At 41.2% G+C, this 22151-nt stretch overlaps 2 protein-coding genes across 4 annotated transcripts in view; both read right to left on the bottom strand.

Annotated features, from left to right (window-relative positions):
• The window catches only part of NFATC3 (nuclear factor of activated T cells 3), a 97277-nt gene extending 81019 nt beyond the window's left edge, over positions 1 to 16258 (bottom strand). For all 3 annotated transcript variants that reach the window (XM_033129119.1, XM_033129121.1, XM_033129120.1), the window contains exon 1: positions 15858 to 16258. In XM_033129119.1, the coding sequence (XP_032985010.1) occupies positions 15858 to 15960 (103 nt within the window). In that variant the 5' untranslated portion in view covers positions 15961 to 16258. The remainder of the gene's footprint in view (positions 1 to 15857) is intronic.
• A 5234-nt stretch (positions 16259 to 21492) lies between these two features.
• DUS2 (dihydrouridine synthase 2) overlaps positions 21493 to 22151 on the bottom strand; it is a 39240-nt gene continuing 38581 nt past the window's right edge. Inside the window, 1 exon segment of the mRNA XM_033129129.1 lies at positions 21493 to 22075. Coding sequence (XP_032985020.1) covers positions 21838 to 22075 — 238 coding nt within the window. The 3' untranslated portion in view covers positions 21493 to 21837.

The following is a 22151-nucleotide window of genomic DNA, read 5'->3' as shown; positions in this document are numbered from 1 at the left end:
TAGATAGTTTCTTCGCTTTTAGATAGTTTCTTCACTTAATCCCTTACTACTCTGCACTTGTCCCCTGGGGTGACACCTCCCACCAACTCCTGTCAGCTCTCAATCTTTAACAGGAGACTCCCTCCATTCCTCTCTCTCTAATTTAATGCTGGTTCCCTTAAGGATACTACTTCTCTGGCAGTAACTGTAGTGACACCCCAGTTAGCAAGGAATCTTGATCCTACCTGACAAAGATGCAGAGAGCTACTATCTCCTATACCTTCCTCAAAAATGTAAGTATCTCTATAAATATCTACATCTATCCTTTTCATGTCTTCCTTTCTCAGGGAAAAAAAAGGTGACGTCTCCCATATAAATTTAAGCTAATCATTCCATCTAAATTCCATTCCCTAGTTCCATCAGTTATCTTCTCTTTAATGGCTTCAACATTCCTCTTCTCTCCACTGGCTACTTCCTTCAATCTGTCATTTCCTTTAAAAAGCTTCCCTAAAATCTGAGTTCTTCATTAGTCTTCTCTCTCCTTCTTCCTCTAAAACACTGGTTCTCAATTTAGGGGGGCAATTTTGCTCTCAGGGAACATTTGACAATGTCTGGAGAAGTTTCTGGTTGTCACATCTGGAGGAGTACTGCTGGCATACAGCAAGTAGAGGCCCAGAGGCTGCTAAACATCCTACAATGCACAACTCAGACCGCCAAAACAAAGCAACCGGACACAAAAGGAACAAGGAATGGGTGACTACAAAGGGAGCCGCTGGCAGAATTTTTAAAATGATGGAACTGTTCTGTATGGTACTGGCATAAAGAATACATAACTCTATGCATTTGTCAAAACCTACAGAACTGTACATCACAAAAAATGAACTTTAATGTATGCAAATTTTAAAAAATCAACCAGAAGTTTGGAATGCACACAATGTGAAAAGAATGTACTGTATTACAAGCGTATGACATAACCTCAAAAAAGTATTCAAAATATATAAGAACTCTTACAACTCAACAACAAAAAGACAAACAACCTAATTTTAAAATGGGACTATTTTTAGGACTTGAATACACTTTTTTCCCAAGAAGATATACAAATAGCCAGTAAACACATGAAATGATACTCAACATCATTAGTCATTAGGGAAAAGCAAATCAAAACCACAGTGAGAGACTGAAAATGAAAAATAACAAGAATTAGCAAGGATGTGGAGAAACTGGGACTTTCATACATTGCTAATGGGAATGTAAAAATGGTGTAGCTAGTGTGGAAAACAGTTTGGCAGCTCCTCAAAAAGTTAAACATGGAATTAACATATGATCCAACAATTCTACTCTTAGACACCCAAGAGAAATGAAAACATGTCCACATACAAAACTTTGTACATGGATGTTTAAAAGACCTGTACACTGAAAACTACAAAATATTGCTGAAATTAAATAATCATAGTGATCTATAATAGAATAATAAAGTAAATGGAAAAAGACGTTTTATTCATAGAAGACTCAATACTGGCAAGATACCAGTTCTCCCAAAACTGGTACACAGATTCACTACAATCCTAATCAAAATTCCAGTAGGCTTTTTGGTAGAAATTGGCAAGCTGATTCTAAAATTTATATTTAAAAAATCCAAGGATTTAGAATAGCCAAAACAATTTGATAAAGAACACAGTTGAAAAAGTGACACTATCTGATTTTAAGAGTTATTATAAAGGTACAGTAATCATGATACTGTAGTATCAGTAAAGAACAAACATAGCTCAAAACAGAACAGAGTCCAAAAGTAAACTCACATTCACATATATAGTCAACTGGTTTTTGACAAAGGTGCAAAGGCAATGCAGTAGAGAAAGGATAGCCTTTTCAACTTAGCTGGAAGAACTGGATATCCACATGTAAAAACAATGTACGTGGGACCGTACCTTACATCATTTACAAAAAAGTTAACTCAAAACAGAATATAGACCTAAATGTAAAACTGAAAACTAAAACCTCCAAAAGAAAACTGAGGAGAAAATCTTTGTGAACTTAAGTTTAGGCAAAGATTTCTTAGATACAACATCAAAAGCACAATCCATGAAAGAGCAAATTGATAAATCAAACTTCATCAAAACTAAAAACTTCTGCAAAAGACATTGTTACTAAAAAGACAAGCCATAGGGCCGGCCCGGTGGCTCAGGTGGTTACAGCTCCATGCTCCTAATGCCAAAGGCTGCCGGTTCGATTCCCACATGGGCCAGTGGACTCTCAACCACAAGGTTGCCAGTTCGATTCCTCGAGTCCCTTGCGCCCCCTGCAACTAACAACAGCAACTGGACCTGGAGCTGAGCTGCGCCCTCCACAACTAAGACTGAAAGGACAACAACTTGACTTGGAAAAAGTCCTGGAAGTACACACTGTTCCCCAATAAAGTCCTGTTCCCTTTCCCCAATTAAAAAAACAAAAAATTTTAACAAAAAAAAAATAATAAAAAGTAATAAAAACAAAAAGACAAGCCATAGACTGGGAGAAACTCTATGCAAAGCATGTATCTGATAAAGGACTTGTGTCTAAAAGGAAAGAACTCTCAAAACTCAACAATAAGAAAACAATCCAAATTTAAAAGAGGTAAAGACTTGAACAAACACTTGACTAAAACTGATATACAGGTGCTTTAAAAAACGCTTAATATTAGTCATTAGGGAAATTAAATTAAAACCATAATGCGATACCACTAAACACCATCAGAATGGCTAAAATAAGAAATAGTGATAATATCAAATAAGCCTAAGATGCGGAGAAACTGGGCAATCTATGCACTGCTGGTGGGAATGTAAAAATTTGACAGTTTCTTATAGAACTAAACTCACCTATCGGAGGTTGGAAGGCAACTGCACTTCTGGGAAATTATAACCAAAGAAATAAACTTATTCACACAAAAACTTATACACAAATGTTCACAGCAACTTTATTCATTTGGAAATAACCAAATGTCCTTCAACGGGCAAAAGGTTAAACAAAATTGTAATATATCCATATCATGGAATATTATTCACTAATTAAAAGGAACAAACTTACTATACGCACCAACTTGGAAGGCTCGCCAGGGACCTATACTGAGTGATAAAAGCCAACCTTAAAAGGTTAAATATTATATGACTCAATTTATATGACATTTTCTTGAAATAAATTATGGAGATGGAGAACAGATTAGTGGTTGCCAGGAATTAGAGATTGGGGCAGGGAGGAGTGAGGGAAGTGGATGTGACCATAAAGGGGTTAGTGAGATGGAACTTTTTGGTAATGGAACAGTTCTGTATCTTGACTGTGGCGATGGTTACAGCAATCGACACATGATAAAATTGCACAGAACTCTACACACACACACACACACACACACACACACACACACACGAGTGTGTGACATCTGAAGAAGTTTGGTAGATTGTACCAATGTCATTTTCCTGGTCTTGGTATTATACTATAGTTATGCAAGATGATATTAGGGGAAACCGAGTGAAGGATACCCAAAACCTCCCTTCTATATATTTTTTTAACTTTCTGTGACTATATAAGTATTTCAAAATAGAAAGCTTTTTTAAATAGGCAAAAGACTTAAACAGACACTTCGCCAAAAAAGATACACAGATGGCAAAAAATATGCTCAACAGCATTAGTCATTAGGGAAATATAAAATAAATCCATAAGGAGATACTACTACATACCTATTAGAATGCCTAAAATTAAAAAGACTGACCATACAAAATGGTGAGGATGTGGAAATGTATATTTCCACTGCTAGTAGGAATGTAAAATGATACATCCACTTTGGAAAATTCTGCCCCTTTCTCAAAAAGTTAAACTTATACTTACCATATAAGCCAATCATTTCATTTCTAGGTACTTATCCAAGGGTAAAAGAAATGTGTCCACACACAGCCCTTTATGTATGAATGCTCACAGCAGCCTTATTTATAATGGTGAAAACCTGGAAACAATCTAAAAATCCACCAAGAGGTGAATGGATAAACAAATTGTGGTATATGTATACAATGGAAACAACTCTCCAATAAAAATTAATAACCTCATTACATGGATGAATCTCAAAATAATGCCAAATGAAAGAAGCCAGACCAAAAAAGAGTATATATTTCATGATTCCATTTGTATGTTTTCTATAGTGATTTCAGTGATTGGGTAAAGAGGAAAGGTGAGTGGGAGGGAATGTTTACATGGAAACTTTGAGGAGTAATGGATATGTTCACTATCTTGAATGTGGTGAAAGCTTCATAGATATACATGTGTCAAAACTTATCAAAATGTACACTTTAAATAAGTACAGCTTATTTTTGAAGGGGATCAGAATATGCCACATCAAAACATGCCACTTTGGCATAAGGATTATTTGAGCTGAAGGCAACTAAAAAATAGCAGACACAGAAGAACTCTCTACTCTCTCCCTTTCTGCTTAAAAGCAGGGCATAAATTTCCCTCCATAAAGGTGATATAAATTTCCATTTATAAAGGTGTTCCCTCCCTAGAACCAGAAAAAGGAGAACCACACTTATCTGCATAACAAATCGTACTAAACAACCCTTATTTATCACACACTTCCTAGTCACCTTTCCACAATTTACACCCCTCAGAAGCCCAAACTCTCCCTTTTACTTTGTCTACTCCTCTACACGCTTTATCATTCTAGTAAAATGATATATACATCTCCCAGACTTTTCACAGTGCCTGACACACACTTGGTTAAATTCAATCTTCTCCCTCTCCTCACCTCCAAACTTGCTTCTCCTGCCACAATTGACCAAACCAGAAAAATAGAGATAATCCTAGCCTCCTTCCTCTCCTTACTCAATCAATACCAGGTACTACTGATTTCTTTCCTCTAAATCTATCTCAGCTTTATTCCCACCTTGTCATCTCTACTCCTCTGCCTTTATTTATCATTTCTCAGATACATTTGCCCCCATCTCCATTTCTGCCTTACTCAATCCATTATCAACAGTGTAGCAGAGTGATCTAATCCACAAATCTGACATTCCTGCCCAGTTTGGAATCCTTCAATGGCTCCCTGCTGTCTTCAGTCTAAAATCCAAACTCCTCACTACAGCATAATAGGCTCTCCATCTCCAGCCACATCTGGATACTATAATTTGATCTTTATAACCTTTCCAATTAAAGGACTGTGCTAACTTGTGTCTTTGGTTGTGGTCATCAATGGATCTGAAATGTTATTTCCTACCTTGTCTACCTAGGAAACTCATTCTACTGGATTCAGTTCAATTGTGACCTCTTTTCTGATTTCTCAAAGTTAAGCTCTTTTTCATTTATGCTCTTTTTCATTTATGCTTTCTCTGTACCTGTATTATTTACATGTCAACTCCAAAAAATTGACACAATAAATTTTATGAAAAGATTAAATGGCTTAGTATGTTCACTCAGCTAACAGTCTTGAGGTCACTTCCTTCTCAGCTAGTCAGATTTTTATACGATGTTCCTGCCTGGTCTCCCAGTGCATATCTTTCTATTTTATCATTTAACAAATACTAGTTCTTTTTGGACTAGCCTTAAAGGGAAAGAGTAAAATAAAACACTTTAAAAAGCATTTTAAAAATACTTTATTCTTTCTATTTTGAAAAATCAGGATTGGCTTTACTAGCTGACTCTGTATGCTTCTGTATGTCTGCACGATCATCTGATTCCACTTGAACCATACAAGGAACACAGATCTGGTGTCCCCTATCTCCCACTCACCAGACACCAAGCTCACTAGTCATAGAAATCTACTAGCCACACCTCATCCTCTGACTTTCTCTGCACTTAGACTCCCATTTCCACCCCCAAGAACTTTTACACCGTAAGAGAAAAAGCCAGTGCCAGAAAAAGTAATTGCATAGTATAAGCAGCATTTACATTTTAAAGTCTCTCAATTGGCAGCATACTGTGGATAGTACCATGTTTCCCCGAAAATAAGACCTAGCCGGACAATCGGCTCTAATGCGTCTTTTGGAGCAAAAATTAATATAAGACCCGGTCTTATATTATGTAAGACGTTATTATATTATGTTACACGTTACATTACATTATATTTGGTATTATATTATAGGAAAATAAGACCGGGTCTTTTATTAAGTTTTGCTCCAAAAGACACATTAGAGCTGATTGTCCGGCTAGGTCTTCTTTTCGGGGAAACACGGTAAGTGCCAAGGATTCTGTTGGCTGATTACACACACACACACACACACACACACACACACACACACACACCACCACCACCACCACCACCACACCCTCCCAGCATCTATTTTCTCCTTCCTCCCTAACAGATTTTCTTCCATGTATTCACTCCTTTTCCACGTAGCCATATGCTTCAGGGTAAGCCAACCACATCTCAAGCCAAGGGATGGGCCTGGGTGGCTAAGAATAATTCCATCAGTCTTTACCAGTGACTAATTTAGGAAAGGGAAAGTAACCCAATTTTGGTAAATGAAATGAGAGGTTAAGTTTGCTATAGGCTTCTGGAAAAATCCTTCCTCACTTTTAAAGAGCCACGTGAAGCCAGTGTTTGTGTCTTTTTCCCTTCTCCTACCAAATGTCAACCCCAAATGTAACTGTTTGCATCTGTTTAAACCAGAAAACTTAAAGTATGTATTACTATTTCTTTCTAATAGTGATCAGATGATAAAAAATCAACAAAAGTTTCAAAACAGTGATCAGTCAACATTTACTAGGTAGCATACCAAAAGAGACTTCTTGCCTTTGCTCTGAAAAGGAGAGTTCTGGTAAAGCTCAGAGACAACTGGGTGTGTGTAAAAAGAAATAGGTAGTAGACAAAGAGAAGCCCAACAAGTAATACTGATCTTGGGAGATAAAAATAAGTGACTGATGGCAAATTGATCAAAATATCAAGGAAAAAAAATGTGTGTCAGTGTTAGTGGCTATAGAAGGTAGAGCAGTTTTACTTGGGTTCCAAATTCAACCAAGAAATAAACAGTACTCATTTATCTTTTGGAGCATGTGAAAGCAAAATGTTTAAAAAAAAAAAAAAAAAAAAAAAACTGCCCTAACAAGTAATTTAGCATTTTTAAAATTCTGAACTTTCCCCTCATTTAGGCTTAGGGCAATTTTGATGACAAATCTAAAAAAATGCTTTAAATTTTAAATCTGAAGTGCAAAATAACCTGCCAAGGTCACAAATCAGATGCTACACAGCACAACTTGAGAGGGAGTTGCCAATGAGAAAGGCCAACTCCTTAGTTCTTAAAACCTCAAACTACATAACCATTTTACCTCCATATCCACAAGGAAGCAGAGAAGAGGCCCCAAAGAGCCAAATGTGGGCCTAAAACAGTTAGATGTACAGTATCCTCTACGGGCCTGGCTGTATCACTGTTATTTAAATTTTTCTATAGCAGGCAAGGAGTAAGAGGCATCCCTCAAACAGCCATTTTGAGCCAAAAGCAGAAAATCTAGTCACAGGAACACATGTGTAACTTGTAAGCCCTGGCTCAGATATGTTTGATTCCATGTGTTTGTTATACATGTTAAGTATTGGTTTCACCAAAGGAAAAATTGAATATTTCTGTACTAAATTCTTATTGGGAGTAGAGAGGCAAAAGGCATAGTAGAAAGAGCCCCAAGTCTGAAAACCAAGGTTCAAATACCAACTCTTCTACTTTCTAGATAGTCAATTCTCTCTGCATTTATGATTCCTCAGGTATAAAATAGAAATACCTACCTCTTCAGGTTATCACAAGACTTGAAGATAATGTATATTAAAATACCTGCACATAATAGGTACTCAGTAACACTGAATTAAGTATTTACCTAACAGTATACAAACAAAAAAGAAACAGTTAGAAAAATGAATATAGGCTGTGAAAAACTAGGATTTTCAAGCATAAATTCAGCAATTTAGTGGAGAAGAACAAAGGCCAGGGAGTCAGAGGTCCTGGGTGTCTGTTTTGAAACTAACTAGTTAAATGACCCTGGGACAGTCAACTTGAACCTCAATTTCCTCTGATAAAATGAAAGGACTGAATTAGCCTGAAAATATTCCTCCGTGCTTCTTAGCAATATCACAATCAGCAATAGACACAAATCTAGAACCCAGACCTGGAGTTCAGTACTACCTCAAAATCATGTTTCAAGATTGCCTCACAATAGAAAAAGACTATGAAACAACATGTGGATTGCAGAGGCAGTCCAGACAAATGGTTGCAGGGAAAGGTTTTACATTGGGACTGAAAAAAAAAATGAATAAAATTAAAGATGATGAACTTGACACTAACGTACAGAGTGAGGGATATAAAACAGGTGGAGTACAATGAGGAAGACCAATGAGGAAGCAGGTTACAGATGCAAATGAGCAGAAATAGAAGATAACCTTACCTATGACTTTCAAAACTGAATTTGGGGGAATAAAATATGAATAGAAAATTACACAAATCCAAACAGGAGGAGACCAAGACTGGACTTTGGCCACGGAGATACAACACATTTTCAGGAAGCAGCAAAATTTAGCAATCACTTAACCTAATAAAAGTCAGCAATAAGCTAATTCAATAAAAAAAATATTTTTAAAACAATGTATTAAAGAACTGCAGATAGGGGAAATATGGTTTGAATAACAAGAACATCTCAATGACCAGTTTTAATATAATCAGAATTATGAAACCGTTTCTTAGAGCTGTTTTTCAAACTGATGTTAGTGAGTCATGACCAATTTTTCAATATCATGAAAAAGAAAATGTCAGAGTAATGTCATAGCGTAAAGGTAAATGCTGTTTTATCTGAAACTTCTATCTCAGTTCTATGTGTATAAACATGTATGCTTGTGCTAGGTTGAAATGTTAAGTAGCTCTTACGCTGTATCTTGGTAAAAAGGTTTCAAAACTTTGTATTATGAAAATTTTCAAATTCAGAAAGTATAGTATAATGAATGAGTCCCCATATATTATCATCTAACTTCAATAATTTCTGAATGTCATTTTTTTCTGAATGTCATTTTTAATTGAAGAAACTTCACTGAAAGGAAAACTATAAATAAGTGTTGCTAGCAGAGGAAATATCAAGTTTCCTTAATTTCTTATGTTGCAATAAAAAATTAAAAGTAACATTTAGATAAAACTTTCTAAATGCTTTATTGTCCCCAAAGACTTTCCTTAAATAAAGGACAAGTTAAAACTTGTATTCCTTTAGTATTCACAACATGATCTCACAAATGGCAAAATATAAGATACAAATTTCAGAACTTGTTTGCTCTGAAATGTTCACAAATCAAAAGAGTTTATGTCTTTTTTGTGAGTTAATATCTACCAATTATATAGTAAGATTAAAAATCTAGTCTTAAAATTAAGACTAGATTCTCCACTTTCATTTCATCATAAATTTAAAAGTTCAAGTGAATTGACAATTCTCAATAAATATTAGACTGATGAATACAAGTAACATGACCAAACATTTAAATTTTTAAAAATAATTTCAAGTCTTTAAATTGCTAAACAATAAGTGAATTTTTCTGACCCTATATAATTACTGCTTAGAAATACTTTAAAAATTAAAAAATACATAAATATCATTAAGTTTAGTCTACTTCCTATTTATGTGCACCACTAACTCACCTCACCACCCTATTGCTAATACTACCCAGAGAGAAATGTGTTTTCTAAATCAGACATACCACAACTAATTTTTATTTTATTTGTTAAACCAGTTTAAAATTATATGCAACAGCAAATCCTATTAACTTCACAATGTTATTTTTTAAAGTGAGCATTTTTCCTATTCTAATCTAGCACCTTTAAGAGCTTGACGAATTTTTGAACGTCATTTTTAAAAACTTTATTATGGAAATTTTAAAACATACACAAAAGTACAGAGACTACTATAATGAATTCCCACATACCCATTATCCAGCTTCAGCAATTTTTGAATGTCATTTTATTCTGAATGCCATTTTTGTTTAACAACCCTTTTTATTTTAAAGCAATATTGAAAAATGTTTACATTTAAGTACAACTCACAAACTGTCCACTTAAGTGTTCTGGCTAATGACTACCTTGATGGAAAAAAAAATTCTTTTAGAAATATTTTTAATATGACACAAATCTACATTACTGGAAAAAAGTTGTAATTTCAAAGCTGACATAATCCTACCAATTTTTTAATTAAAATAAACACCAAAGCTGATGAAAATGTAACACAAAGTTAGGAAACATAAAAATTTATTTTAAGACACTGAAAGCATATTTTAAAACATTAAAACTCTCACCTGCTTCTGTAATATAAGACATATTGAAACTGTACATTTTGTAGGAAAATGAAGCCTTCAAGTTACTTCTCCCGTGTACCCGGGGTTTTCAGGCTTTCAGACACGGAGTTCCCTTATACCCAGGAATACCAGTATGTTAACTAGAACTGTCCCAATGATTCAATTTCAGCTATCAATTCAAAGACAATTCATAGACCATATTACAAATCTTAAGAGGTCCAACTGTTCCTCTCTTCTAAAGTTTACCGAATTCAGGCAAACAGGTGAGAGTCACACAGTATAATTATATAAACATTATCAGAAATGCTGAAATATATGCAGACCCATGCTATGTTTGAGTTAAAATTATGGCTGTTAAAAAAGCTTGCTCCTGCTTGTGACTCTCCTAAGCCTCCCTGAACAAACTCACTCCTCTTAAATTCCACTGTTACTTGAACCTCATATGGCATGCCTGGGCAAATTTGATGACTTGGATTTTGTTTTAGAAGCCAGGCTTACTGCCAAGTCGGCTGTGTCTACTCCCCTGACCCACCAGGACAGCTTTAGACAACACCTCCCTTATTTATGTTACTGCTGTGAGCAAACTACCACTTACTATCAAATGAGGCTCAATCTACTCAGGTTTCCTATCTCTTAAGAGTATTGCAGTTGACTTCACTGTATTATGGCTTCCTCAACCCCACCTCTTATTTAAAATAAAACTTCACTATATTGAATCATCAACTACTCAATACTAAGAAGGAAAGTAAAGGACACATTAAACTTCACAATCCGTATCACAACTCATTGTCTGCTTTTAAAAGGTTTCCATTTTATATATCAGTATTTTATTTATCACTTTCTCTGCAGAAAAACGAATTCTACAAAAATATCCTTATGATCACACTTCATTGAAAAAATAAATATAGAGCAAAATCTCATAATCAGAGTTTGGAGGTATGCCTTCAATAAAAATACATACCTGTATAATTTTAGGCAAAGTTCATTGCACGCCACAGAAAAGCAAGTCATAAGAAGTTGATTCTACAACGTCCCCTAAATTACTATTTTAAATGCCTTTAAATGCTTAAGACACAGTACTGAGCCCCCACGATTTCTTGGTCATGTGCATAATGTCCAAGTTTTAATTTTTGTATCATCTAATAAAACTACTACACTATTACCTCTGCTATTAGTTTAGAATTTATGCCAAAATATCCCTTCTGTATTGGCAAATGGGAAAACCTAAGAAAATGCAGGCATAGCAAATACTCTTAAAACGATAAGTTTTAACAGAACAATATGACATGGAATTTTTTTCCTCAATTTTTCCCATACTCACTAAAACACATTTATTCACTAATCTCCCTCACAAAATTCTGCTAATACCTCCAGGACCATCCTCTCCCTACCCTACCTGGAAAAGTGTCAAAGAAACAGAATATTAAATTATTCTTCCAAGTTAAATAGTGAAATGTTTATCATTGACTCAGTTACCTAATACATAATTCTCATTGCATTCAAGTCTAAAGGAAAAGCTGACCTGTGGCATGAAAATAAGGCTCAGCAATAACCAAATCCTCCTTTACAGCACCTAATCTAATGTGCTATACAAGCACACCATTAAATTTCTACAGAAAACCATACAACTTCCCTTTTTTCATACTGACTTAAATATCTAATTATACTTAACATGGGTAGCAAATCAACCATCTTTCACACCATTCTGAGTCAGTAACAACTTAATTCAAGAAAGCAGAAAAACAATTAAAAGTGAATGACCTTCAGTACTTATATTTAGTAAGGTATAAGAAAAGCGGTAAAATTGAAAAGAATAATAGAATTAAGAGGATAAAATAAAAATGTCTACGACACACATTCCAACTCATCTAAGTAAGGTTTAAATGACTGGGTCTTTAGTATGTTTAAGTTTAGTATAGGGAAAGGGTCTAGGAAAGAGGAGGAAGTGAAAAATAACCTATCATCAGTTTTTGGGGTTTTGTTTTTTTTTTTAAGAAATGTAAACTACCACCACTAATAAGCACCACTGGACCAACGATTGTGCCAAGAGCTTTAGATACATTATCTCATTTAATATAAGATTAAACAAAAATATTGAGTAAAAATTATCAATAAAAACTGAAAAGTGAGAAAATAAAATTATCTAAGACAGTCAATACACATGAATCAGATCTCCAAGCACTAAACAAAGTAAAAACCTACAAATTAAAGACTAGACAATGATCTAGGAAAAGTTCCTCAACTGCACGTATGAAAAAGTTGGGTATTAAAGTGATACTGACAAAATTACACACATTTTATCATAAAGTAAATTTATTACAAAAATACATATTGTACGTAACTTATTTCTTCCCTTTTAAAAAGTGCCAGTAGATAAGATACTACACACAGTACAGCACACACTCCTCCCAGTGACTCTCATTCAGGACTAAAAAGTCAATATTTAGTAATGAGCAAACCCTGAGAATGAAACTTTGAATTTGAAAAGTAAAAATTATTATAACATCAAACTACTAGAGATATACAATCAGTACACTAAAACAGAGCACCAGAACTTGCCCTTTACAATGGCAAATTATGTTAATACACTACATTAAATAACTGCCAATTTTAAATTCTCTATTTACTATTGAGGTATATCCTCATTTTGAAGCTAGGTAGTAAAACAAAGTTTAAACAAAATAGTTTGATTCATTATTAAATGGAAAAATCAAAGCTAGCATTGTCCTCATAGTAAAAAATAAAAAAGGTAAAGACACTAGGGTCTTAAATTTTCCTCAGTAGGAAAAATTTCAAAACACCTCAGTAAGCAATAATTTTAAAAAGTCAGTCACAATATCTGACATTAACAAGTGTCAAATCATCAAATCATCTAATTTGTACTTTAACAAGCCTGTTTAGGACATTCCCTAATCAGCCCCTTGGCTTATCCTCGGTCTCCATCCTCTAACCCCCTCGTCCCCAAATACATGTCAAAAATCTTCTGTATGGAAATTTAGATGTGATACGAGTACTCTCAAATCTTTAGAGATGGAAAAACTGCAGCCCAAAATTACCAATATCTGCTGCCTTCTGGATCTGACCAATAAAAACCAAAGAACTAAAACAAGTCTCATCAACTTCCTCTACCACCCTTAAAAAAGTGAGCACTGACTCAAAACTTAAGCAGAATTTATTCATTAATTCAACAAATATTGGGTGCCTATGTTAAAGGTACTGTGCTAGGCACAAGTACGAACAAGATATGTAGATGCTATTATCCCTGCTCTTACAGAACTTCCATTCCAATAAGGAAGGAAAGCCAAAAAACATGTAAAAACATTGATATAACCCAATACTGACCTGAATTCTACCAACCAGTTTTATCCTCATGGCCCATTTTACTGCATCTTATTATCCTAAAACCATGTCAGTTAATCCACTTAGTTCCTTCAAACTACAAACATAATTATGCTTATTAAAATGGAAACTAATTTTGTAAACCAATAATTGTGAAACTTTGGCTTTGAATATATAACATATCCTTCTCAACTGAATTTAAAAATTAGCTATTAGGTGTTCACAGCAGCACTATTCACAATAGCCAAAAGGTAGAAACAGCTCAAATGTCCATCAATGGATGAATGGATAAACAAATTAGGAAATATATACAACAGAATATTATTCAGCCATAAAAAGTAATGAAGTACTGATATGTTCTACAATATGGTTGAATCACACACAAAAAAACTATGCTAAATGAAAGAAGCCAGACACAAAAGGTCACACATGTATATGATTCCATTTATATGAAATATCCAGAATAAATAAATCCATAGACAGATCCCAGGTTTGGAGACTGGGCTGCAGGGAGTGGGAAGGGACCAGGGAGAACGAGGAGCAACTGCTTAATGGGTGCGGGGTTTCCTTTTTTGGGTGATGAAAATGTTTTGGAACTAGATATAAGCAGTGGTTGCACAACATTGTGAATGCACTAAATGCCACTGAGTCATTCACTTTAAAATGGTTTATGTCATGTGTAGTTCACCTTAATTAAAAAAAAAAAACTTTAAAAAAATAGCTACTAGAATATTTTAAAGTGAACTTTTTGTCACAAATAAAACTGCCCAAGTTTAACTTTGGGAATTTCAGTTATAAATCAAATTTCAAACCTTAACTCCGTCTAGACCCATTTTAACATCAAAATGGTTTGGGGGGCTTTTGAGGCAAAAATCATTTCTTTAAAAGATGTTTTCATAGGTTTTAAATGTTACGCAATATTTTGGATGTAGATGAAATCTCTATTTACACGATGATACCATACTCCTCTGCCCAGTAACATAGTTATTTGGGTTATGTGCCCTCCCCCCCCATTTCCCACCTTCTTGAGGGACCTCAGTCCTTTTTGCATCTATCATAACACTACGAAGTACCTAACAGTGCCTTCAACATAATAGGTGTTCAAATGATGTCAGTGGAATTGAAATAAACACAACCAACAAATAACTTATAAATTATTTATGTTGAAAAAGACATCTAACAAATAAAGACTAAAAGGACTCAAGACAAACACTAAATACTGCCCAAAGAATCTTATGCCTCACGTTCAGATTTTTCAACGCAACTCTACAGAACTGTCTGTTGAGTATCAATATGAACATGAACTAATTCACCTAATACCTGGAAAGAATAAACAGAGATTAGTCTTATCCATCTCCCTTTTGAAGTTCGCCTGCATATGTAATAGGGAAAGTGAACTTAATGAACCACAGTATTCCAAACCAGGTCACAGGAGAGCTCTAAGTCCCCAGCCATCCTGTTTCTATTTCCTGATTGGTCTGACCTCCAAGCATTATGGTGCCCAGCCTTCCCAATTCACAATCTCCTTTAAAACATCTTCCGAGGTGAGCTTTTGCTTAAAATCAAAATTGACTTCCAGAACTTTCTAGGAGAATTATGAACAAGGCAACCCACTTTCTTTTAATCTTTCCAAACACTTTGCTCAAGAAAAGAAACCTAGTTTTCAGACAGTCCCGTTATGAGTTACACTTCGAATTAAATGTGGGCCATAAACTTGCACAAGTGGAACTTAATACGATAGCATTACTCTCTCAGCAACGTAGATTTAACAGACATGTGCACGAATTTTAGAGAGCTCCTATACTTCAAGAATGCACATCTTTCAAATATTTTGAAAAACCAAGAACAGATGAAAAACCAAATGCGCTTACACTTCACAGGGACATTTTCTCCGCACCACGCTGGTAGAGCAGCGACAAACAGACGCCACTTGGGCAGCGGCACTGATCCTCGGCCTCCAAACCCCAGGCGACCACTGGCCACAGGCGTCCCGGAGTCGAATTCCCCACTAGTTCGCTCCCAGCCAAGCCCGCGGCCCCTTCCACGTCGCTGCGACCCACACGCCTCCTCAGCGATTTAAATTCGCTCTTCACTCACCACACACACACACACACACACACAGTGGTTACCAGAACCCAGACAATCAAGGGACCACACACACACACACAGTGGTTACCAGAACCCAGACAATCAAGGGACCAGGGAAAGGGCGAGCTCGTGCGAGCAAGAAGAGCGGACGCCCCTCCTCGGTCCCGCCCGGCCCGGCACCCACCTGCAGGCCGCGAGCCCGGGGGCGGCGGCGCCAGCGCCCCGTCCTCGCCAAAGACGAGTTTGAAGTCGAGCTCGTCGTGGGCGCCACAGTTTGCAGTAGTCATCGGCGTGGCCCAGGGTGGTGCGGCTCCTCCTCAGGCGGCGGCGGCGGCGGCGGCGGCGGCGGCTCCTCAGCGCCGCTTCATGCCGGGCCGCGCCGGCCAGGAGGTCGCAGCTCCGCGACAAACTTTCCGGGCGGGGAACCGCGACGCCGAATATACCGTTCCGAACTCAAGAGCTGGCTGCGCGCCGAACCGCACCAGGAGCGGCCGCCACTGCCAGTCGCTGGTGCCTAAGCCACCACAGTAGATGTAGCCAACATTCCCCACCCCGCTACAGCCGCCGCCGCCGCCGCCGCCGCCGCCGCCGGCGCGCTCCCGCGCCGCGCCGCGCGCCCGACCCCGCCCCCTACCGCGCGCCCATCGGACCCAGCCACCCATAGGCCACTGTCGCCGCAGACTAGCCCGATGGCCCCGCCCTCTCACAGGCCTACCGCGTGACTCCCTCTCCCGGAGAAGGAAGTCACGTAAATATGCAGAGCTGGATAGCCCCGCTACTTCTTGGGAGTTGTAGTTTGGCCTCTAATGCCCTCCTCAACTCCTTCTAAACCAGACCCCCGCAACCAGGTGTGGGGTCAATAGCTCTTTCCAATTGGATTGAGGAGCCTACCACCGGCCAATCAAAGGTCCCTTTCCTTATTGGGAGGAGCTCACGTCGAGGAAGGGGAGCGGGAGCGCTAAGGGTATAGGTTCGGTGATGAGCTGCTGCAGTGTTACTTCTGTTGGCTGGGTTTGGGGAAGGTTCCAGGGCCCCGGATGGTTATGTAGATAACACTCACACCCTCACCCCCAACTCCAACCCTAATGGCGGGGTCTCGATGAGGTGGAGACCGGGCCGAGCCTCCAGCTAGGATGGCGCGCAGCCAGAGAAGACGTGGGCTGCACTACAGGTCCGGAATCTGAGCTCCGGGCCTCTCTATACCCACCCCTAAGGGGCGGGTCCCGCACTTCGCTGGCTGAGCCTTTGTCTGTTCCGACGAGCCGGCCTAGCAGCTGCTCCCTCGAGGACAACCGGCGAATCAAGACTTCAACAAAACCCGACGGGCAGGGTCTGTCCCCTGCAAGAAGTTGAGGAGACTGAACGGAAATGCCCGTCAAGAAATCGCGCCACTTTCGGTCTCTGGTCTCTGCACCCCAGTGCACATCCATGAAAGTAGGAGGGATCGTGCTACCCAAACCGAGTGGCTGTTCGTGGAGAGGAAGTGACAGTTCTAGAGAACCGTTTTCGGCCTTGGCCCCTCCTCAGCAAGCCTGTGCACTCCCCACCACCACCACCACCACCAGACGACCTAAAACGCCTCCTCCTGGGACTTGGGGTGGAGGCCGTGCCCGGGAACGCTGAGCCTGGCTTGTTTACTTAGGGCTGCTCCAAGGCTGTGTGAATTGCGAGCTGGGAGAGGCAAAAGTGACCGACTCCCCTAGCTCCAGCATCCCTACTAGCGCATTGTGGAGGAACCCACGACGCTGTCTTTCTCAGAGGCTTAGGTGCAAGTGCAAGGGCCCAGGCACATCCCACACTGCCCACAAAAAGCCCTTGGGAGAAGACGAGCAAGATGGAGGGCCATGTAGAGACATCTCAAAAAATGATACCAGAGCTACCAAGGAGCCTTAGGCCTTATGTCAGGAGGACAGGGAATGTCCAGAGCAGGTGAAACGTTTATCTTGGATTGGTTCATCCCTGAGGTCAGAAAATTTCTCTTAGCTGGTGCTCTGTACCCATACCTGTACTAGACCTGGGGACACAGAGGTAAATTAATCTCCCTTCGGGGGTGCGGGAGAGGCCAGTATATCTATAATGACCACGCAGAGATTAGGGCTGTGCCCAGGAGCTGAGAAGGTTCATAATCCCCCTGGCTACAGGTCCTCCACAGGGCTAAATACAAATTGGAGAGATGGACAAGAGGTGAGGAAGATGGTTCCAGATAGAGAACAGATTTCCAAAGATTTGGAGACCAAGGTAGTACCTGCAGTGAGCAGAAACCAAAAGTAAGGCTGGACGAATGGACAGTGCTGCAAGCCACTGCAAGGTATCTGGACTTTATCCTGAGGGCAGTAAGGAGCCACAGAGGGCTTTAGAGCAGGGGACTTCCATGTTCAGAATTCTAGATAAATCACTGGATTAGATTGGGGGGTTAGAGGCAAGAGAAAATAACAGTGGTAGAGGAGGGAGCAAATGGTATTAAGTGGGTGTAACATCTCCCAATAAGCTGTCCTGCCTTCAAAGAATCTCCAACCTTGAGGGGATGACTGTGGAACTTAAGAAGCCAAAAGCCACACTAACTTTGCAGGCTTCTGCCCCAGGTAGATGCTTGGCCTGCCAATTAGTACATGTAACATGACCCTGGTAGAGTAAAAGGTCCTAGAAGGTTGGCCAGCTCACCTCCCCCTCCCCATAAAACTTAATGCAATTTCAGGATGTGTCCCCCTGACCCCACACATACATACCTCCCAGGTTATCAACTGGATGAGAAAAGGGACCTTTATCTAGCCTCTCTGCTCTCTGGACATGACTTGACCTGAACCAGGGGGTCAACTAGCCAGGCCAGCAGGAAGGCAAGAGGGAGATCCTGGGCTTGTCAGCCCCACTGCCAGGAAGGGACCACAGAAGCCGTAAGATGGCTTGAAAAATTCACCTATTTATCAAATGCTCAGTGATGCAGCTGTATTGCCAGCAACTGTGCACCTGGAGAAAACTTAGAAGGGGTCAGGTCTTGGGGAAAGTTTATGGTCTGGAGAAAACAGAATTCGAACATGGAGTGATGCAGGCTAGGGCAGGGGTGGGTCCAAACTTTGTAAGAAAGACAGAAATGGCTAGGAGCTCTGCACGCGCGCGCACACACACACACACACCCCAACACACGAACTCTCTCCAGTCCTTTTCCTCAGCTAGGGCCAGGACCTCCCCGATGAGCTCATCCTCAGGACACCTCCAAAGCTCTTTTAGATGGCAGGAGGCCATCTGGCTTGCCTCCAGCCTTCTGAGATCCCTGTGAAATCATGAAGCTCAGGGAATCCGTGCAGTAGATAGAACCCCAGATTGGGCTGGCAGGTGGACAAAAACTGTGTGGGTCCGTGTATACCCCCTCTCCCTCCTGTGTGAATGCCAGTTAGGCCTGAGATTTAGGGAAAGCCATCTATTTCATCAGCTGCCACTAGTCTGGCTCTGAGCCCCCATTGTTGAAGGCTCTTCTGTGGCCTGAGCAATGGGATTGTATAGTTTAGCCCAGTTCAGCCCTCCTTGTTCCACATTAGAAGAAACAGGAGCCTTGGAGGAAAGTCAAGAGTTTAGAGAACTTATTCCTCTCCATGCCACACACACACCCCCACTTCCCTCATGTCCAAGCTCTTGTTTGGTTCTTCTTCTGTGCCTGCTCCCCACCCCCACGCCAAGGCTGCCTATGGGGAACACAAGGGCTGCCCTTGAGCAACTCCCAATCTTGGCAGAGGCGATGGGACCAGCCACCTACAATCAAATAAAATAGTTGCTGAAGTCAGCACAGAGTGCTGAGAAGACAGGGTCAGCACTTTGTCCTCAAATGCTAAGCTGAGGAGTTTGGACTTGATCCAGAGGGCAGTGGAGAGCGATGGAAAAATTCTGAACAGGAGTGACACCTGGAAGGAACTAAGAGTGCAGGACTGCACGGGTAAGAGGTCCCCCACTTATCTGCACAAGTTCAGTCTGCTTGCTGTGGTCTTCAGAACTGCCACGCTCTCTAGCCTTACTCATCCCTCCCTCTCGTGTTCATATCAAAACCATTTATCCCCAACATGTGATGAGCTAAGAGGAAGTCCTTAATCAAGGTGGTTGGAATGGATGGTAAGTGCTGTGGCCATGAGTCCAGAGAGGGGTTTGGGTGTCTAAGTGGCCTTAGTTTAAGGTGGGCATGGTGAGAACAGTGGGTGGAGCTTTCAGACCTGACTGGGCTCCCCTAGTTGGTCCCAGGTCTTCGGCAGGTCACTCTGAGACCAGGGCAGGCATCACTGAGGTTTGCTAAAGCGAGACCATTTGTGGACCAACATATACAACCAGGGTCTTAGTCATGGAACATGCACAAGCCCTCCCATACCTGCTCTCCTGTGAATGACCCTCTCCCCAATGCTTTTCCTGAGCCCTCAGTCCCCACATTCCAGCCTCTATCTTAGCAGCTGACCTCTACGCCTGCCTCTCCTCCATAGCCCAGAAATGAACCTGACCCTGCCAGAAAAGTGGTGTCCCTTGGAAACCACAATGGTGGGCAAAGAGATCAGACAACAAAGCTCAATTCCACCTGGGAAGTGGATCTTAAGACTGGATGCCTGGCCCACACAGGGTCCTCCCACAAGCTCTGACTGACTCTGTATGCCTGGGGAGTCTACTGGGGCCTCTCTGTCTGCCCTGTTCCAGTCGGGGTATAAGAAAAGGCAAAGGGGACATTTTCACTGAGACAGTTTTTTTATAAGAAAAATCAGAAATAAATGTGCCTAAAGCTTGATGGCTGAGATTGGACAAAGCCTCAGTCCTCTCCTGGATGGGGCCCCTTCTCTGGGAGCACTGGTCTGGGCAGTTTGTTAGACAGCCTCAGCATGGAGTGACCCCATTAGCTATAGAGGGCTCTATCACAGGGCTCGCCTCTTTATCCTCCAGCCAACCTCAAGCAGGCACAGAACAGGTGATCCCACTGTCCATAGGGCCCTTAGGCCCAGAGAGGACTAGCAGTGACTTGCCCAAGGTCAGATAGCAATGGACTCTGGAAGGCCACCGGTAGTGCAGTATCCTTATCTATATACAGAAGAGCAATGTGGGTGCCGGGAGGGGTGGCTCCCGAACTGAGACAGACGCCTCACCCACCCAAACTTTGACTCAGGCCAGCAGGGTCAGGGGCTGCTGGCTGGCACAGGAGCCTGACTCTGGGGAGATGGGAGGAAAATGGCCTTGGCCCAGAGGGTGAATCCCCCCTCCCCACAGAGCTTGGAAAAGGGGAGGAGAAGCAGCATGTTTACAGCTGAGGAAGCAGGGGCGGCACTGGGCAGGGACCTTTGGTCAGAACGCCCCTCCCAGTAAGCGGGGGTGGCCCCACAAGTTGTGGTAGCCAGTTTGTTTGCTTCTCACTGCCAGAAGGAAATTAAAGAGAATCTGCCACTTCCTTCCGGCCCAAACGGGATGGTGGGGGCGGAGGGGGGGCAGTGGCGTGGGCGGGCAATCGCTAGGGCCCCAAATTGTTGCCAACAGCAATCTCCAGCGTCTTCTGCCCAGAGCAGGCACCCCACTCACCTGAACTGGTCCCTGACTGCGGTACCAGATACCCTCATCATCCCCCCAGATACCACATTGCCTCTCATCAGGAAAGCCAACTGATGGCCATCGCCTCAGGTTTACCATCAGGAGAAGGATGGGCTTCTTGGCCTTCCTGGCTCAGCTCAAGTCCTGTGAGCATTAAAGGTGATAGATACCCTGTCCCCCACCTCTACCCAGCCTCACAAGGATGGGTAGGAGATAAGCTTCAGGAAGCTTCAGTGTGCACACAGGGTGGAAGTAGAATAATGACGTCAGGCCATCAGTCCATGTGTGAAGCCCAAGGCTGAAGCAGCCAGCCGTGGCGAAGGGTAGAGAGGACGTCTTTATTGCACTGTACCAATGTCAGGTTGGGGAGGTGCCACCTGAAAAGCCTCTGTTTTCAAAGAAAATACTGAGGTCACTGGGAACTTGGCCCTGCTGCTCAGACCTACCAAGGGAGATAGGCAGCCTGGGCACCCCTTGCCCCATTCCAGGCTGATGGCACAGGCCAGAACCTCTTAACTCCTGTCAGGCAAGGGCGGCAGATTGTCCAATCTGGTTCATGCTCTGTCCCCACAGTCACTTTAGAGCCAGGCCCATGGAGGAAGTGAACAAGGTAGGGACAGTGGTCACCAGCCTTCCATGGGGCTCTCTTTACCACTTCCCAAGGCTACCAAGGGCTTCTTGCACAGCTCCCCGGACACTGCTGGCTCCTGAGCTCTGGGGCCCCCAGGGTCCTGCTCAGGAGCCTCCCGCTTGCGCTTGTGCAAGGAGAGGCTCTCCTCACTGAGCCGACCCTCAGGGAGGCCCTGGCTCCGCAGACAGACGATGGCTGCAGCCTGCTCCGCCAGTTTCTTGGACTTGTCCCTGGGCAGATGAGGCATGCAGCAATAAGGCAGGTAGGGAGGCAGACTGGTTGCAAGACTAGAGGCTGGGAGGCCTG

The sequence above is a fragment of the Rhinolophus ferrumequinum genome, chromosome 15 (genome assembly GCF_004115265.2).
Source record: "Rhinolophus ferrumequinum isolate MPI-CBG mRhiFer1 chromosome 15, mRhiFer1_v1.p, whole genome shotgun sequence".
In the NCBI taxonomy this organism is placed as follows: Eukaryota; Metazoa; Chordata; class Mammalia; order Chiroptera; family Rhinolophidae; genus Rhinolophus; species Rhinolophus ferrumequinum.
Note: the sequence above shows the minus strand (reverse complement) of the source record. Positions and strands in the feature narration are given on the sequence as shown.